Below are 18,909 nucleotides of genomic sequence, written 5' to 3' on the forward strand. Positions count from 1 at the left end.
TCCAAATTTTTCAGAAATAGATGAAAATTTCCTGATGGGGACCTGTATACAGTAACAATTATAAATGTGCCTTTATTTAATTTAAGCTCACAGGCACATGCTTCTATATGTTTCTCTACACAAAACTTTTTTGTTTCTATACTTTTTGCACAATGATAACTTTTGACATATATGGCAACTCCTCCTTTCTCCATATTTTCTCTCATTACATGTGCAGAGAGCTTATATCCACTTACATTTACCTTATCCATATCAGTAACAATGTGATGCTCAGACAGGCATAGTATATCTATTTCATTCTCAGCTTCTAAATCTTCTAAACAAACCAGAAGCTCATCTACTTTATTCTTTAAACTCCCAATATTTTGATGAAATATACTTACATTATTTTTAATTATACTTTTATGAGAACCTTTCCTTATTCTAACATTTGCAGTACTCTCCTGTCTGAGTTTCTCATTGTGCTTAGGCCTAGTTCCTATACCAGTGGTCACACGGTGTTCAGAGAGGCAGATTATGTCAACTGGGTTGGGTGACTTTAATTCATCAATGCAATTACCTAGGACTGAGATACAAATTGGTGGAGATAAAATTTCTGGTGATTGGTGAAAATTTACAATTGATAGCTGTGATTGGTGATCCAATGTGCTAGAATTGTGCTGTTTAATTTCTTTCCTAAACTGAAGATTTGTTTCAATCCTGACCTCTCGTAGAACTTGACATCTTTCTGTCTTACCTATCCTAAAAAAGGTGCTGCTCCAACACCTGTAACCACTGGTATTTTACCATTCATGGCAGTGCCTCCCCCCCTTAAATTTCCTGCTATTACCCCAGCCAGTTTCCCCTTCCCTTTCCTGTTGAGATGTAGGCCGTGAGATGTTGCCCGTGAAAGGCAAAGGTCCCGACTTCGAGTCTCGGTCTGGCACACAGTTTTAATCTGCCAGGAAGTTTCATATCAGTGCACAGTCTGCTGCAGAGTGAAAATCTCTTTCTGGAATTTCTATAGTTTTCTGTGCTACTCAGTGTTTTTAATTTATCTATTGTTCAACTTTTTGGCTATCTTTTGAACTAGCGATTTGTATTCAGTTTTTGGTTTTATCCATGAAAACCATCCTCTTGGGTGGTTCTGATATTATGTATTTCTGATGAAAAGCTCTCTTTTTATGCAAAAATTGAAAGACCTTTTTCCTCTTTTATTTCTAATTCCTAATCTATACCTTCCTGTCATTTCAGCTTCTTGTGTTTCTCCTCCCACAGTATTTCAGTTACCCACAGTAATAAGATTATTTATGTCTAACACTTATAGCAAAACTTACTCCAGGTGTTTGTACACATCTTCTTATTTTATTTATTTTATATTCCACATCCAGACTACAGAAAATAAATTTTAAACTAAACAAAAATCAGCAATGTTCATAAATATATAGATTATGACAATATAAACATGGAATTGTGTATCCAATCTTTTTTGTCATTGACTGTCAGTAAGTGGATGTTTTAAGACATTTTTTAGGAAAACCATACACATCACAACTTAAAATATATTCCATAGTCTGTTCCATTCCACAATCACCTGGGATCTTTGGCTAGTCCCCACTTCACCATTAATTGTCTGCATTGTCCAAATCTGGTTCGTAGTCTGTTCAGTGCAATCCAGTGGCTCCATGGTAGCTCGAAGCCTGGCACTTGCACTGTTGGGTCAGGCACCAGGCTGCTGTTCTTCACAGCTATCCACTGTCACTCTTCTCTCTGTGCAGTCCTTTCATCCTTGGGTGTTGCTTCATCCATACTGAATGGTTTTTGGGATTTGAGACAGTCTTCAGTAGGAAAATATTGGTGGATGCGTAGGGTTTGATTGACAATGACTGATATAGCTACCCACTGAGCTGCTGATTGTCATCAGATGTGTGGAGGTTCATAATGTGATAGGACTGGAAGCCAGACAATGGGGGTTGGTTGTAGTGTTCCCAAGATCATGATCACCATGTCCAAATGTTGTTATATTTGCTTGAATGACAGTTAAATCTACTGGTTCTGCTTTCTGTTTAATTATTATTATTATCCTTCTCAGAGGCAACAGAGGAGTAATTTACCAAGTTTCCAGAGTTAGACACCTAATTGAAAATTGCAGTGATAGCAGAAAGATCCAACTGTAGTCTATTTAGGCATAGAAAAAGCTGACAACATTGTTTCAAAGAGCAGTATCTCAGAATGTTTGCATAAACTAGAGCTTCCAAGTTCTCTAATTTGGAGGGTCCAAAAACTGTGAAATCAGTGTACAGTAGAAAAAGAGAAGCATACAACAAGATATTGCACTATTCACAGTATATATCATTGCACTAATGGACTGAATTATTAAAGAAATTAAAAAGCTGTAGAATCTGGAGATTTGACTGGATTGGATTCTGCTGGTGATATTTGCCTTCTTACGAGAGACAAAACAAGAGATTCAGAGGAAATCATATTGCTGGACTAATAAATTTAATGAGTACAAGTTAACTGTGAGTAAGAAGAAAAATGTAAAAATGAAATTGAGCAGAACACTTGGTTAATGTAACCTTAGACTCCTTGGAGAAAGAATTGACTGTCTAGAAAGCTTTACTTATCTTAGATGCATTGTATCAAACCAGGAACTGCTGAGCTAGAAGTTCAGAACAGAGTGTCAGAAGATTCCATGTTCTTGTATCCAATATGAAGACTAGTGCGGTATACAGCAGTTCCCATAAAAGCCAAACAAGCAATGTCCAAATCATATCTTGTGCCAATCATAACATATGGCTTGTAGGACAATGTGTTATGAAAAAGGTGCATCAGCAAACTACAATGATGCAAAATCAATTCTTTATAATCTAGTATGCAAAAAAACAATAAGAGACAAGAAATTTGTGCATTAGGAGTGACATGCAAATGACCTACGCAATGGAGAAAAGATTATGCATTGCATGGTTGAAATGGTTTGAGCATATGCAAAGGATGTAAGAGACTAGCACCCATAGGCATTAATTGGAAATGACAGTACATAGAGGAAGACCTATTGGAGAACCCAGAAGAAGGTGGCTAGACCAAACACGTGAATACCTTCTTCAGAAAGGAGCAACACTGCAAGATGTAAAAAGAGAAGATGCTTGTAATGACTGAAACAGATTAATGCATATTGTCCACAAGTTGTGTCCAGTTCTCTGGAAGGATCCCAAGATGATAATGATGACTTCCTGTCACTATGCAGCAATTAGCTTTTGACTCATTTTTTCCCCATTCCATTGAGAATATTACACCAGCTCTAGTTATTTTGTTTTAGTTGACTGAGTATAGTACATGGAAATTGTCCAAACCAGAAATCTTCTTTGACTCATCCCTAATACAAGAGAGGTGTAAGAATGTACCCACATAATTACAGATCAGTATCCTTAACACCAGTTTTCTCAGAATTCTTGAACACATTCTGAGTTTCAATATAATAAATTTCTATGAGACAGAAAAGCTTCTGTCCACAAATCAGCACAGATTTAGGAAACAACACTTGTATGAAACTCAACTTATCCTTCCTCACATGATATCCTGACAACCATGGATTGAGGACAACAGCCAGATTCCACATACCTAGATTTCCAGAAAGCTTTTTACATGGTGTCCCATTACAGAGTGCTGACAAAGGTCTGAGCATATGGATTACGTTCCCAGATTTGTGAATCACTCAAAGATTTTTTAAGTAATACAACCCAGCATGTTGTCCTCAACAGTGAGTATTCATCAGAGAAAGGGGTAGCATCAGGAGTGCCCCAGGGAAGTGTGGTAGGATGGCTCTTACTCTTTATATATGTGATTGATCTGACAGACAGTGTGAATAGCAAATTATTGCTGTTTGCTGATGATGCTGTGGTGTAGTGAACATGTAGTCATTGAGTGACTGAAGAATACAAAGTGACTTAGACAGAATTTATAGTTGATGTGATGAATGACACTAAATGTAGAAAAATGTAAGTTATCATGGATGAGCAAGAAAACCAATCCTACAATGTTTGAATACAGCATTAGTAGCATGGTGCTTGACCCAGTCACACTGATTAAATATGTATGCATAACATTGCAAAAAGATGTGAAATGGAATGAGTCAGTCAGGTTGGTTATGGGGAAGGTGAATGCTTGACTTCATTTTATTGGAAGAAATTTTGATAACAAAAGTGTAGCTGATCTGTAAAGGACACAGTGTGTAGAACACCAGTGTGACCCATTCTTAAGTACTGCCCAGGTGTTTGGGATCCTCACCATGTCAGCTTAAAGCTTATATGCCTTCTAGTATTACAGGTGATTCAAAAATATTTCTGTTTGCTGATGACACCAGCTTGATAGTGAAGGATCTTGTGTGTAATATTGAAACAGTAACAAATAATGTAGTTCATGAAATAAGTTCGTGGCTTGTGGAAAATAATTTGATGCTAAATCACAGTAAGACTCAGTTTTTACAGTTTCTAACTCACAATTCAACTAGAACCGATATTTTGATCAGACAGAATAGGCATATTATAAGCGAGACGGAACACTTCAAGTTCCTAGGCGTTCGGATAGATAGTAAGCTGTTGTGGAAAGCCCATGTCCAGGATCTTGTTCAGAAGCTAAATGATGCTTTTTTTACCATTAGAACAGTATCTGAAATAAGTGACACTTCAACACGAAAAATAGTCTACTTCGCATATTCTCATACGCTTATGTCGCATGGTATTATTTTTTGGGGTAATTCTTCTGATTCAAAAAGGGTATTTTTGGCTCAAAAACGGGCTGTTCGAGCTATATGTGGTGTAAGTTCGAGAACCTCTTGTCGACCCCTATTCAAAAATCTGGGAATTCTGACATTGCCCACACAGTATATATATATTTTTAATGTCGTTTGTTGTTAGCAATATTAGCCTATTCCCAAGAGTTAGCAGCTTTCACTCAGTTAATACTAGGCAGAAATCAAATCTGCATGTAGCATGCACTTCCTTGACTCTTAAGCAGAAAGGAGTGCAGTATTCTGCTGCATCCATTTTCAATAAGCTACCACAAGAACTCAAAAATCTTAGCAGTAGCCTAAACTCTTTTAAGTCTAAAATGAAGAGTTTCCTCATGGCTCACTCCTTCTATTCTGTCGAGGAGCTCCTGGAAGAGCTAAAAAATTAAGCAAATTCCAATGTTACATTGTTGATTTTCTTCATTTAAACTTACGACTTGTCACCTGAATATGTTTTTTTTATATTTCATTTTATCTGTTTCTAATATCGTGTTATAATTTCATGTATTGACTCGTTCCATGACCATGGAGACTTCTCCTTAATTTGGTCCCATGGAACAATAAATAAATAAATAAATAAATAAAAATAAAGACATTGAAGCAATTTGGAGGCATGCTGCTAAAGTTGTTACTGGTAGGTTTTCATCAGTGTGCAAGTATGATGGAGATGCTTCATGAAATAAAGTGGGAATCCCTGGAAGGAACATGACTCTCTTTTCATGACGTATGGTTGTGGACATTCAGAGAACCAGCATTTGAGGCTGACTGCAGATCAGTTCTATTGCGGTCAATATACATATCACGTAAGGACCTTGAAGATAACATGAGAGAAATTAGGACACTTACAGAGGATTATAGACAGTTGTTTTTCCCTTGCCTTATTTGTGAGTGGAACAGGAAAGTAAATGACTAATAGTGGTATGTAATACCCTCCACCATGCAGCATGCAGTGGCTGATAGATTATATATGTAGAGGTATATCTAGTTTTAGCCTCGTCATCTCCCATTTTATGTTCTCCGGTTTACCTCATGCTATAAGTGCTCTAAAAATCCATGTTGCTAATTGCTTTAATCTTATTTTAGTCTTGGTTACCATTATTAAGCTCCTCTGAGGCTGCCCCCATCTGGATATTTGAATGAGGGACTATTTTATCTCCAGAAAATTTAGTCGCAGCAGAAGGAGTAAAAGTTACAAATGCTTCGCTGCAGCAGTATGACTTACATGTTTGCTTCTTCTTGCTTTTCACAGCATAGTGACACACCCAGGTTGATAGTTACCATCTTCACCTCTGTGTTTGCTCTTCAGCTGTACTTGTTTTGTCTCCACATATTTTATTCATAACTTAGTTAGATAATATTTCTTCTGTGTACTTCATGACTAATATTCTTTCATTTGGAGTGAAAAGTAAACATTGATTTTATACAATTTATACGTAACAAATTATAATCGTTTAGTAGCAAATGTAATGTTCAGAAAGGTTCCTTTATTTCAGGTGAAGCTGTATTTGTCATTGTTGACGAAGCACTAAAAACTGTAGGCTGTGAGGGAATGCAGTTCTCTGACGCACAGACAGCAGCAATACCACGCCGTTCACCAAATGAACAGCCATCGTGCAGTTACAAAAATTTTGTTCCTTATCACAATTTCCTTACAGATACATTTACAGCTCTTGGCATTTGTCTACAGATCTTTATTGAAAACTGTGTTAAACAGGTTAACATGAAAACTGCTGTTTTTTCTGACAATGATAAAGTTAAATATACTTCAGCAGTTTCAAAATGGTTTTCTGAAAACCCATGGATGATGGTAAGCAGTTATCTTTATCATAACAGAATGAGTTTAATGTTTTGAAATTGGTAATACTAACACTGTTAAATCTTATATGCCTTATAATTATCATTTTGTGATATTAAGTCATACTCTCCCAGTTCATGTGTATTAGTAATGTAATGAGAAAGGCTGTATGAAGTTGCAGATGATACAGTGCTAACTCAACAGGAAGTCACCTTTTCTAGAATAATGTGAAAGTTGACACAGGAAATACAATTACCCAATAGTGTGTAAGCTGTGAAACAGTCAACAGCTTCTCAAGAGGGCTTGACACTTTGTGCCCTGAGATGAAGGACCTCCTATCCAAAACTTTACACTCATGACCAGAATTAATATTCCATGACCCACCCAGCTGATGTAATAGCCTAATTCAACCCTGTGTCTTCCTCATTCACAGTGTTACACCACATAGGTCATTTTGCTATGGACAGTATAGATGCAAGTCCTGTACCATCCACCAACCCACCATCTCCTACTGCAGTCCATTCACAGGCATTTCCTATCTTATCAAATCTAGGGCCATGTGCAAAAGCAGCCATATGATATATCAGCTGTACTAAAGTTACTGTGCTGTGTTTTATGTGAGTCTGAAAGCTAATGAACTGTCTACCTAAAGCATGCCCACTGCCAAACTGTGGCTATCCATAAGGTCGACTGACTAGCTGCTGAAGATGTTCTGCCCAGCTGTTGAACATACTGCATTCCGCAACATCAGTGATTTCAACAGCTGGTTCAATGCCAATTCAATTTATATCAACCCCTTCCTATGTCTCCTCTCTTTGCTTCTTCAAGCGACAGCTCTTCTGAGCCTGAAACTTCACTAACTCCACCCATACACCTTATTTTTTTTTTCCCATGCCTCTCCTATCATTTTCCATCCCATGCGTCCCCTGTTCAGCCATTGTACTCACTTTGATGTAAATTTTCTGTCCTTATCCCATCTTCTCAGTTTTCTGATTCGTACCCTTTTATTCAATTCTCATTTTACTACTGATGCTAAGAGCAACATATCACCCTCTGCTGCTCTCCAAACCTAGCTAACTTCCCCTTGTTCCACACATACTTACCTCAACCAATTCCCACACTCCTTCCCTCTATCTCACACAGCCAGCTAGGGCCACTGTTTATAAAACAACCAATATAACTGTAGTGTTTGTTATGTAGCTATATAATCATGAGAACTAGTCATAAAGTTTTGATTCTCACCTTGAAAAATAAAGCTGTGACTATGAAACTTGATGATGATTGTTGTTTTTGTTGTCTTCAGTCCTGAGACTGGTTTGATGCAGCTCTCCATGCTACTCTATCCTGTGCAAGCTTCTTCATCTCCCAGTACTTACTGCAACCTACATCCTTCTGAATCTGCTTAGTGTGTTCATCTCTTGGTCTCCCTCTACGATTTTTACCCTCCACACTGATGATGATATTTCTCTACATATTGACCATTCAGTGAGACATGACTCCCAACAGATATGATGTGGCAGAGACCTTGATTGTAGAAGTCTGCAGTTTGGCTGTTCAGGAAATGTCCTAAGTCAAAAATCACCTCTCCGTTACTCTTGTAATGTCTATCACACAATGGTTTCTTCATCTGAGAAAAGAATGAGCTGGCTGAAGCAAAAACATGCCCTTGGACATCTCCTGGCTAAAGTGGTCATCTGGGTTGGCCCAATACAGCTGATTCCTGTTGACTGCTACTACAAATTGGTGGATTTTTTGAATAGGAGTGAGCAGTTGCTGAAATTAGTGGATGGTACCTTTTGTCATGTTCAAAATTTCTTTCAGGAAAATCAAGACTGAAATAATGTAAAAGTGATGTAACAAACAGAAAATATCACAAATTAATACTGAATCCATAGAACCAGTTGGTGAATTTTCATTTGCAGTGTAGCTGAAGATGACTTGGTATCTTCCAGAAAAATATATAAATGAGTACAAATGGCCTTGAGTGCTTTTGATAAAACCAGAATAGAATTTTTTAAATGTAGGTTTTTAGGTGTCTGAAAACGAAATGGCCATTAGTGTGAATTATGAGTTGTGAGTTACAACACTGAGAAATTGACTTTAAATATGAAAGGAATTCAGTAAATGAGAGTTGCTTAGTAAGTAGTAGAGAGAACATGTTGGGAATTATTTGGAGGAACAGGAAAACAAACAAATGTGTCAGGGAACAGACTGACATGAAAGACTTAATTCTAGTGGTAATGAATATTAAACAGAGGTCCATGAGACACATGGGCAGGCAAATGGATAGAAAATCTTTGTTGAATTCCAAGATATAAGACAAGGCAATGATGTTGACCTAGTAGTAGGTGGTTACATCAAATTAAAAAACATGTAAGAACAACATCAATGCCTATCACTGAAAATAATAATACACTGAAAAATGTTGAGAAGGTCATTCTCCAACACTGGATGACTGACCTGTAGCACAAATCTTGAACCTTGGATTCCCAGAATATTTATAAATGCTTTAGGGCAAGTAATTGGCTGTGTTGGTAACACTTGTACCTTTTTAACGTACTGAGATATTACGGGGGAAAAAAAGAAAGGAAAGATCACTTAGCAAGATGACATAATCGCCATTTACAGTTTCTTCAGGTGCAGCTGATTGCAATGGAATCAGATGGCACATTGGTTGATAATGAACATGTGTTTAGGAAAATTAAGATACACAGCATTATTCTAAAATTCTTATTTTTGCTTGATTTGTTCAAAAAATTTCAGCCCAGTAGTGGGTAGGCTTGTGTAACAATACTATACTTGACTATAAAATTATGAACAAGAATTGTTGGCAAGTACTTACCTTCAATTTCTGAAATAGTAAGGTATTATTTTTTTTATTTTTGATGTATTCACTTTTTTCATTATACAAATCCAGTCAGTTTAGCACTTCAAAGACCATCTTCTGAGGTAATGGGCAGCATTTAGTAAACTAGTGCTCATGTATTGTTGGGAGTTGATAGCACATGAACACTTGTTCATCAAATGCTCCCCACAGTACCTGAAGATGTCTTTTGAAGGCCTAAACCAGTTATGATTGTATCACAAAAAAGTGATTGTGTCAAATATCTTACAATAAATCAAATCACTGCTATGCAAACAGAACGTGGTTTTCGCAAAGGGGTGAAATATCAGTAATTCTAATGGACATGCCTTCAGAACTAATAGTATCTTCTTTCTAGGAAAAGAAGGAAGCATCTGTTGCAGAATGTTGAGGTCACTCACACCCTGACTTGAGGACAAGGAGAGATAAAGATATTTGTCCCCCTTTTGTCACAACATATGCCTCTCTCATCCTGGGGTCTGAGTCACCTGCTCTTCCTTTTCAACCTTCCCCAACCTATCCCTTCCTCCTCTAAGGAAGAAGGTGCTAGTAGTTCTAAAAGCTAGGATACTTTCATATATTTTTTTATATATATCTAGCAGCAGTAATAAATATTTCAATTCCTGAACACAAATATAAGCCAGCAATTCTGGTTCATAATTTTGCACAGTTTTATATGAATGCAAGAAGTTGTGGAACTATTTCATTATCATGTCATTTAAGTCCACTGATAAACTTGTTTTGAAAGCCTCTAACTACAATCATTCAGTTCCATTAAAAAAGTTGTCTTTATTTGTAGAAGTTTGTAAGTTTTATTAATAATAACATATGTTACTATGTTTCAGGTGAAACAGTACTTGATTTCTGAGACAAATTTGGCAGAAGTTGACACAAAACTTGGTTCAGAAATAACAGTCTGTAATAAACCAACAATAAATGATTTTGATCTAGTGTTAACTGACACTTTAGATCAGAAACGAAGGGTGGCAATGAAGAATGACGGTTTCATGATTCTGAATTCAAACTCCAGTAGTCTACCTACAGAAATGAAAGTACTTTCAAAGATTTCTTCAAGGGATGGAACATACATATACTTGCTCCAAAAGGAAGTAAGTACACTTGACTTGTATTCTGAAGACACAAGCATGACTATGGAAATACCAATGTACAAAATGCCATGTTTCATATGTAAGTATGCATATCTTTAAAAACTCAGTAATCAGTCTTTGACTAATGTCTTTACAAAACATTTGAATCAGTCTTTAAGAAAAATCTAATGACATTTGGGAAAAAAGTCTCTAGTTTCATATTTACTAAGAGATAAATTTTCTGGCGCAATCTACAGTTAATTCATTCTATAAAACATATCTTAATAATTTATAACTTTATAATAAGCAAGAATTTTACTTCTTTTCTCATGATAATGGTCCTTATTTTCTCTTGTTTGAATAGTTGTAGTGTATCATTTGGAATTGATAATTTTTTGCTTTCCCTGACTGTCTGGTCAGAGATTTTGTTATACTACTAATCTAAATGGACAAGGACATACCAGTCCAAGAATATCTGGGAGAAATGGAGAGCCAGCCAATTGATACACAGTATGACTCAAAGAAATAACAATCAGTTATTTGTAAACTCAAGCAAGTATCGCCCATTCAATGTACATAATATTGATTGTATCATTACTAGCCTTCTGTAACTTATTAATCCACATTATCAGATTCTATTAATTTGGATCATATTTTCTTTCGAAAAGCCTACCTGGTTACACAATCCAGACTCAGTGTGTGTTCTGTCACTAATATTTGCTGAAACATGTGTCTGTCTCCCTCTATAGAATTATTCCCTAAATCAAACAATTCAAATGAACAGAATGTATTTATCTATGATAACTGGTAACCATATGTATTATAATACATAGATTATTACAAGTGTGAGCCACTAATTCTTTACCTGACATTTCAACTTGTGATTTAAAAAAAAATTTCATGGTGTTTGCTGGATGGCGAAACTAGATGATTTAATTTTGCTATGTGCAAAATCAGTACTAATTCTAGCTAAGATGTGAAACATACATACTGAATGCGACATCAGACAACTGCTTCAAATATGTAATTTAGAGTCTGCATGCAAAAGGAAATTTACAATCTTTTTTGCATGTGGACTCTAAATTAGCTGTGTTAGCTAAGAGACAGAAATTAGCAAGAATGATACTACTACACAGATGACAGCCACTAAAGGTAAAAATATCGTGAAGATAGCTAGAAGAGTAGTTGTGTTTGATAGGACTTCAGTATCTAAATAAGGATGAGCCTTTTAATCCAAAGTTTAAGATTCAGTCCTAGGATTTTTCTTATCTATATTCACTATTTCACCTCTGGAAATAATTTATACACCTTTCACCATTAAAATTGCTACACAACAAGGACAATGTGCAACTAACAGTGAAAATGGCAAGAAGGGTACTAAATTATTGTTTATGCAAATAATTAACATTTCAATTCAGCTGCTCATAGTAGGTAGGAGTAATGCCATCTACATTCTGTATGTAAGGAAAGATTATGCAATGTGTTTGTCAGTCAGAAAGTGCATTTGAATGTTTATTGTTTGTGAGAAGATCATGTTATGTGTCAAGGAGAAATGTCTACCAGCTTGTGTCGGAATTTGACAGTGGCAGAATTGTGCTCTGTTGACACTGCAATTAATCATTCAGCATATGCTGCTTATATTTATACGGATTCCATGGCTCTCATGCAAATATGGAATTGATGGATTCAGGAGCACCATACTCCATGCCATGCAGGAGCTCAGTGGCATCAAGTGACTTGTGGATGAGAATACATTGTTTGGCTGTACGGGATTGCACTGCCTCATGCACCTTGAGTCACAACACTTACAGTGTGATGATGTCTGGAGCACCACAGACTTTCAGATCAGTGACCATTGTTGGGGCTGCTCTTTATATTACACCAGAGACAGTTGTGCTAACATTGATGCAACAAACAATGTTGTGGGGAACATGAGTGGCACAATTTTGTCTTTTCATATGAGCTCCAAAAACTTGTACAAGGTCACATTGGACCTGCATGTGTGGGCAAGCTCTGAGAAGAACAAAATTTGCTAGATTGCATAAATCATCATCGTAATGGGCCTAACATATAGTGTAATGGTACAGTATGCCATTGAGCAAACAGTACAGTTACACCTGCTTCACCTAGCTGATAATTTGGACAACAGGCATCATGTTTGTGATGTATTAAGGCCGGTGACCATACCTACATTTGGGGTCTCCATGGCATTATCTCTTAACAAGATAACACAAAACTACATATTACACTTGTTTCCATGATCTTTCTTGATATAGGGGGTGTTCAACTGTTGTGCTGGAAAACGAGTTCTCCAGACATCTCAACCATTGAAAACATCTGACTGTGAATTGTTTAATGAATGGCACACCACCTTTACAATTGATTAACTCAGACATAGAGTTGAAGCAGCATGGAATGACACCAAAATGTGACATCCTTCCTCTGTTTGACTTGATGCCCAACCGGGTTAGAGCCAGTGACTCTGGCTGCCAGAGGTGGCAGGTCTATGTAATTAATTTTGTGTTTTGGTACACTCAAATCAGCTACAAATGCACTGATGTATTATTTCTGTTATACTCTGAGTGCACAAGTAAAAGTTAATTATTTCCTATCTTGCCTGGTGCTGCAATTTTAATAGGCATAAGTTTACATGCAAAAAATTTTTAGTTGTTCTGTGGTTCAGAGTTCTCATTAAACTATAGATTGTCAAACAACTTTCTGGGTAAGTCAAAAGCTCAGAGGAAGGCAACAGCATAACACCACCTCTGATAATACCATGTCTAATAAAGCATTATAGTTTTAAAACCAATATTCAGGATCATGAAAGCTTCACCTTAGAACCAACACACAGTCACTGACAATCCGTTTAAAATATCACTTGCAAAAATTTATATCAAGTTAAAAAAAAATCAGAAAAACTGTAGCTAAAGCTGAAACTGATATAAGCCATACTACAGAAAAATACATAACAAGTAAAGTAGTTCACTACAAAAGAGAATTGAGTTAAACTGTGAGAGAAAACTTAATATTAATTAATACCTCTATAACCCCCCCATGAACCATGGACCTTGCCGTTGGTGGGGAGGCTTGCGTGCCTCAGCGATAAAGATGGCCGTACCGTAGGTGCAACCACATCGGAGGGGTATCTGTTGAGAGGCCAGACAAACATGTGGTTCCTGAAGAGGGGCAGCAGCCTTTTCAGTAGTTGCAGGGGCAACAGTCTGGATGATTGACTGATCTGGCCTTGTAACATTAACCAAAACGGCCTTGCTGTGCTGGTACTGCGAACGGCTGAAAGCAAGGGGAAACTACAGCCGTAAATTTGCCCGAGGACACGCAGGTTTACTGTATGATTAAATGATGATGGCGTCCTCTTGGGTAAAATATTCCGGAGGTAAAATAGTCCCCCATTCGGATCTCCGGGCGGGGACTACTCAAGAGGACGTCGTTATCAGGAGAAAGAAAACTGGCATTCTACGGATCGGAGCGTGGAATGTCAGATCCCTTAATTGGGCAGGTAGGTTAGAAAATTTAAAAAGGGAAATGGATAGGTTAAAGTTAGATATAGTGGGAATTAGTGAAGTTCGGTGGCAGGAGGAACAAGACTTTTGGTCAGGTGATTACAGGGTTATAAATACAAAATCAAATAGGGGTAATGCAGGAGTAGGTTTAATAATGAATAAAAAAATAGGAGTGCGGGTTAGCTACTACAAACAGCATAGTGAACCCATTATTGTGGCCAAGATAGACACAAAGCCCACGCCTACTACAGTAGTACAAGTTTATATGCCAACTAGCTCTGCAGATGATGAAGAAATTGATGAAATGTATGATGAGATAAAAGAAATTATTCAGGTAGTGAAGGGAGACGAAAATTTAATAGTCATGGGTGACTGGAATTCGTCAGTAGGAAAAGGGAGAGAAGGAAACATAGTAGGTGAATATGGATTGGGGGGAAGAAATGAAAGAGGAAGCTGCCTTGTAGAATTTTGCACAGAGCATAACTTAATCATAGCTAACACTTGGTTCAAGAATCATAAAAGAAGGTTGTATACCTGGAAGAATCCTGGAGATACTAAAAGGTATCAGATAGATTATATAATGGTAACACAGAGATTTAGGAACCAGGTTATAAATTGTAAGACATTTCCAGGTGCAGATGTGGATTCTGACCACAATCTATTGGTTATGAACTGCAGATTGAAACTGAAGAAACTGCAAAAAGGTGGGAATTTAAGGAGATGGGACCTGGATAAACTGAAAAAACCAGAGGTTGTAGAGAGTTTCAGGAAGAGCATAAGGGAACAATTGACAGGAATGGGGGAAAGAAATACAGTAGAAGAAGAATGGGTAGCTCTGAGGGATGAAGTAGTGAAGGCAGCAGAGGATCAAGTAGGTAAAAAGACGAGGGTTAATAGAAATCCTTGGGTAACAGAAGAAATATTAAATTTAATTGATGAAAGGAGAAAATATAAAAATGCAGTAAATGAAGCAGGCAAAAAGGAATACAAACGTCTCAAAAATGAGATCGATAGGAAGTGCAAAATGGCTAAGCAGGGATGGCTAGAGGACAAGTGTAAGGATGTAGAGGCTTGTCTCACTAGGGGTAAGACAGATACTGCCTACAGGAAAATTAAAGAGACCTTTGGAGAGAAGAGAACCACTTGTATGAATATCAAGAGCTCAGATGGCAACCCAGTTCTAAGCAAAGAAGGGAAGGCAGAAAGGTGGAAGGAGTATATAGAGGGTTTATACAAGGGCAATGTACTTGAGGACAATATTATGGAAATGGAAGAGGATGTAGATGAAGATGAAATGGGAGATAAGATACTGCATGAAGAGTTTGAAAGAGCACTGAAAGACCTGAGTTGAAACAAGGCCCCGGGAGTAGACAACATTCCATTACAACTACTGATGGCCTTGGGAGAGCCAGTCATGACAAAACTCTACCATCTGGTGAGCAAGATGTATGAGACAGGCGAAATACCCTCAGACTTCAAGAAGAATATAATAATTCCAATCCCAAAGAAAGCAGGTGTTGACAGATGTGAAAATTACCGAACTATCAGTTTAATAAGTCACAGCTGCAAAATACTAATGCGAATTCTTTACAGACGAATGGAAAAACTGGTAGAAGTGGACCTCGGGGAAGATCAGTTTGGATTCCGCAGAAATGTTGGAACACGTGAGGCAATACTAACCTTACGACTTATCTTAGAAGAAAGATTAAGAAATGGCAAACCTACGTTTCTAGCATTTGTAGACTTAGAGAAAGCTTTTGACAACGTTAACTGGAATACTCTCTTTCAAATTCTGAAGGTGGCAGGGGTAAAATACAGGGAGCGAAAGGCTATTTACAATTTGTACAGAAACCAGATGGCAGTTATAAGAGTCGAGGGGCATGAAAGGGAAGCAGTGGTTGGGAAAGGAGTGAGACAGGGTTGTAGCCTCTCCCTGATGTTATTCTATCTGTATATTGGGCAAGCAGTAAAGGAAACAAAAGAAAAATTCGGAGTAGGTATTAAAATTAATGGAGGAGAAGTAAATACTTTGAGGTTCGCCGATGACATTGTAATTCTGTCAGAGACAGCAAAGGACTTGGAAGAGCAGTTGAACGGAATGGACAGTATCTTGAAAGGAGGATATAAGATGAACATCAACAAAAGCAAAACGAGGATAATGGAATGTAGTCAAATTAAATCGGGTGATGCTGAGGTGATTAGATTAGGAAATGAGACACTTAAAGTAGTAAAGGAGTTTTGCTATTTAGGGAGTAAAATAACTGATGATGGTCGAAGTAGAGAGGATATAAAATGTAGACTGGCAATGGCAAGGAAATCGTTTCTGAAGAAGAGAAATTTGTTAACATCGAGTATAGATTTAAGTGTCAGGAAGTCGTTTCTGAAAGTATTTGTATGGAGTGTAGCCATGTATGGAAGTGAAACATGGACGATAACCAGTTTGGACAAGAAGAGAATAGAAGCTTTCGAAATGTGGTGCTACAGAAGAATGCTGAAGATAAGGTGGGTAGATCACGTAACTAATGAGGAGGTATTGAATAGGATTGGGGAGAAGAGAAGTTTGTGGCACAACTTGACTAGAAGAAGGGATCGGTTGGTAGGACATGTTTTGAGGCATCAAGGGATCACAAATTTAGCATTGGAGGGCAGCGTGGAGGGTAAAAATCGTATAGGGAGACCAAGAGATGAATACACCAAGCAGATTCAGAAGGATGTAGGTTGCAGTAGGTACTGGGAGATGAAGAAGCTTGCACAGGATAGAGTAGCATGGAGAGCTGCATCAAACCAGTCTCAGGACTGAAGACCACAACAACAACAACCTCTATAACAAGGGATTTACAAGAAGCAATGAAAGATCAATCAAAACCATAGCAGACAGAATCTGAAATCTCATCTTAAGTATTTAATATTAAGTTCATGCCTGAAGATTCTACCTCATTTTGCTTTTGTTAATGTTCATCTTATACCGTCCTTTCAAGACACTGTTCATTCCATTAAACTACTCTTCCAAGTCCTTTGCTGTCTCTGACAAAATTACAATGTCGTTGGCAGGCCTCAGAGTTTTTATTTCTTTTCCTTGGACTTTAATTGCTACTTTCAAATTTCTCTTTTGTTTCCTTTACTGCATGTTCAATATACAGATTGAATAACATTGGGGATAGGTTGCAACCCTGTCTCACTCCCTTCTCACCCACTCTTTCCCTTCCATGCCCCTCGATTCTTATAACTGCTTTCTGGTTTCTGTACAAATTGTAAATAGTTTTTTGGTCCCTGTATTTTACCCCTGCCCTCTTTAGAATTTGAAAGAGAGTATTTCAGTCAGCAAAGTCAAATGCTTTCTTTACAAATGCTGTAAATTTAGGTTTGTCTTTCCTTAACCTATCTTGTATGAGATGTCGTAGGGTCAGTATTGCCTGACGTGTTCCTACATTTCTCCAGAATCCAAATTGATCTTCCCTGAGAGCAGCTTCTACCAGTTGTTCTGTTCTTCTGTAAAGGATTCATGTTAGTATTTTGCAACCTTGACTTATTAAACTGATCGTTCTATAATTTTCACAATTGACAACACCTGCTTTCTTTGGAATTGGTATTATTATATTCTTCTTGAAATATGAGTGTATTTTGCCTGTCTCATCTGTTTTGCTCTCCAGCTGGAAGAGTTTTGTCATGGCTGGCTCTCCCAAGGCTATCAGCAGCTTTAGTGGAATGCTGTCTACTCGAGGTGCCTTGTTTTGACTTAAGGCTTTCAGTGCTTTGTCAAACTCTTCACATAGTATCATATCTTTGTTCTCATCTTCATCTATGTGCTCTTCTATTTCCTAATATTTCCCTCAATTACATCTTCATTGTGTAGACCATCTATATACTCCTTTCACCTTTCTGCTTTACCTTTTTTCCTTAGGACTGGTTTTCCATCTGAGTGCTTGATGTTCATACAGGTGGTTCCTTTTCCTCCAAAGGTCTCTTTAATTTTCCTGTAAGCAGAACCTATCCTACCCCTAGTGATATATACTTCTAAATTCTTACATTTGTCCTCTAGCTATTCCTGCTTAGCCATTTTGCACTTCCCATCAGTCTTGTTTTTTAGACATCTGTATTCCATTTCACCTGCTTTATTGTTGCATTTTTATATTTTCTCCTTTCATTGATTAAATTGAATATCTCTTGTGTTATCCAATCTTTTTACCTTCTTGATCCTCTGCTGCCCTCACTATTTCATCTCTCATAGCTACCCATTCTCCTTAAAGACAAATAATATTAACATTCATCTGTGACAAGATCTTGGAGTACATTTTAAGCTTGTTAATTAAAATGTTGGTGGAGGAAAAGAAGCATCTCTCAAAGAATCACCATGGGTTCAAAAGAATCACACTGTCAACACATATGTCACTTTATTAAACATTACCTTGAAAACAGTAGTTGCAGCAAAAATTTAGTATTTGTGATATGTGAATCACTGAAGTTTTTTGCTGGATTACAAGAAATTGAAAGGGGTTGAGGCAACCCTCTAAAGCTTGTGATAGAAGGTGCATAAATGACATTAGGGAATACACATGGACAACTTCAGTGCATATAACTGAGAACTGTAATGCCTGTAAATGTTTAGAGTAGGCTTTTTTATCCATCCATCCACCCATCCATTCATTCAACATACACTTATCTTGAATGGATGATGATGATGATGATGATAAAGAAATGAAGGATAAGCAGTATGAAGTAGAATGAACAAGTCAAATCAATCATAATCAAATCAAATGAAGAATTACATTAGATGAAAGATTCTGCGGAAATGCATGGGCTCTGTAAGGAAAATCACATACTTTAGGCCAATGTGATCAACACCATATTAGACTAGCAGCTTTTGGAGTACTTAT

At 37.2% G+C, this 18,909-nt stretch overlaps 1 protein-coding gene across 1 annotated transcript in view; it reads left to right on the top strand.

The window, feature by feature from the left end:
* The window catches only part of LOC126252297 (fatty acid synthase-like), a 338,172-nt gene that overhangs the window by 182,983 nt on the left and 136,280 nt on the right, over positions 1-18,909 (top strand). Inside the window, exons 17-18 of the mRNA XM_049953179.1 lie at positions 6,262-6,575; positions 10,272-10,535. Of these exons, the coding sequence (XP_049809136.1) occupies positions 6,262-6,575; positions 10,272-10,535 (578 nt within the window). The remainder of the gene's footprint in view (positions 1-6,261; positions 6,576-10,271; positions 10,536-18,909) is intronic.

This window comes from Schistocerca nitens, chromosome 4, assembly GCF_023898315.1.
Source record: "Schistocerca nitens isolate TAMUIC-IGC-003100 chromosome 4, iqSchNite1.1, whole genome shotgun sequence".
NCBI lineage: Eukaryota > Metazoa > Arthropoda > Insecta > Orthoptera > Acrididae > Schistocerca > Schistocerca nitens.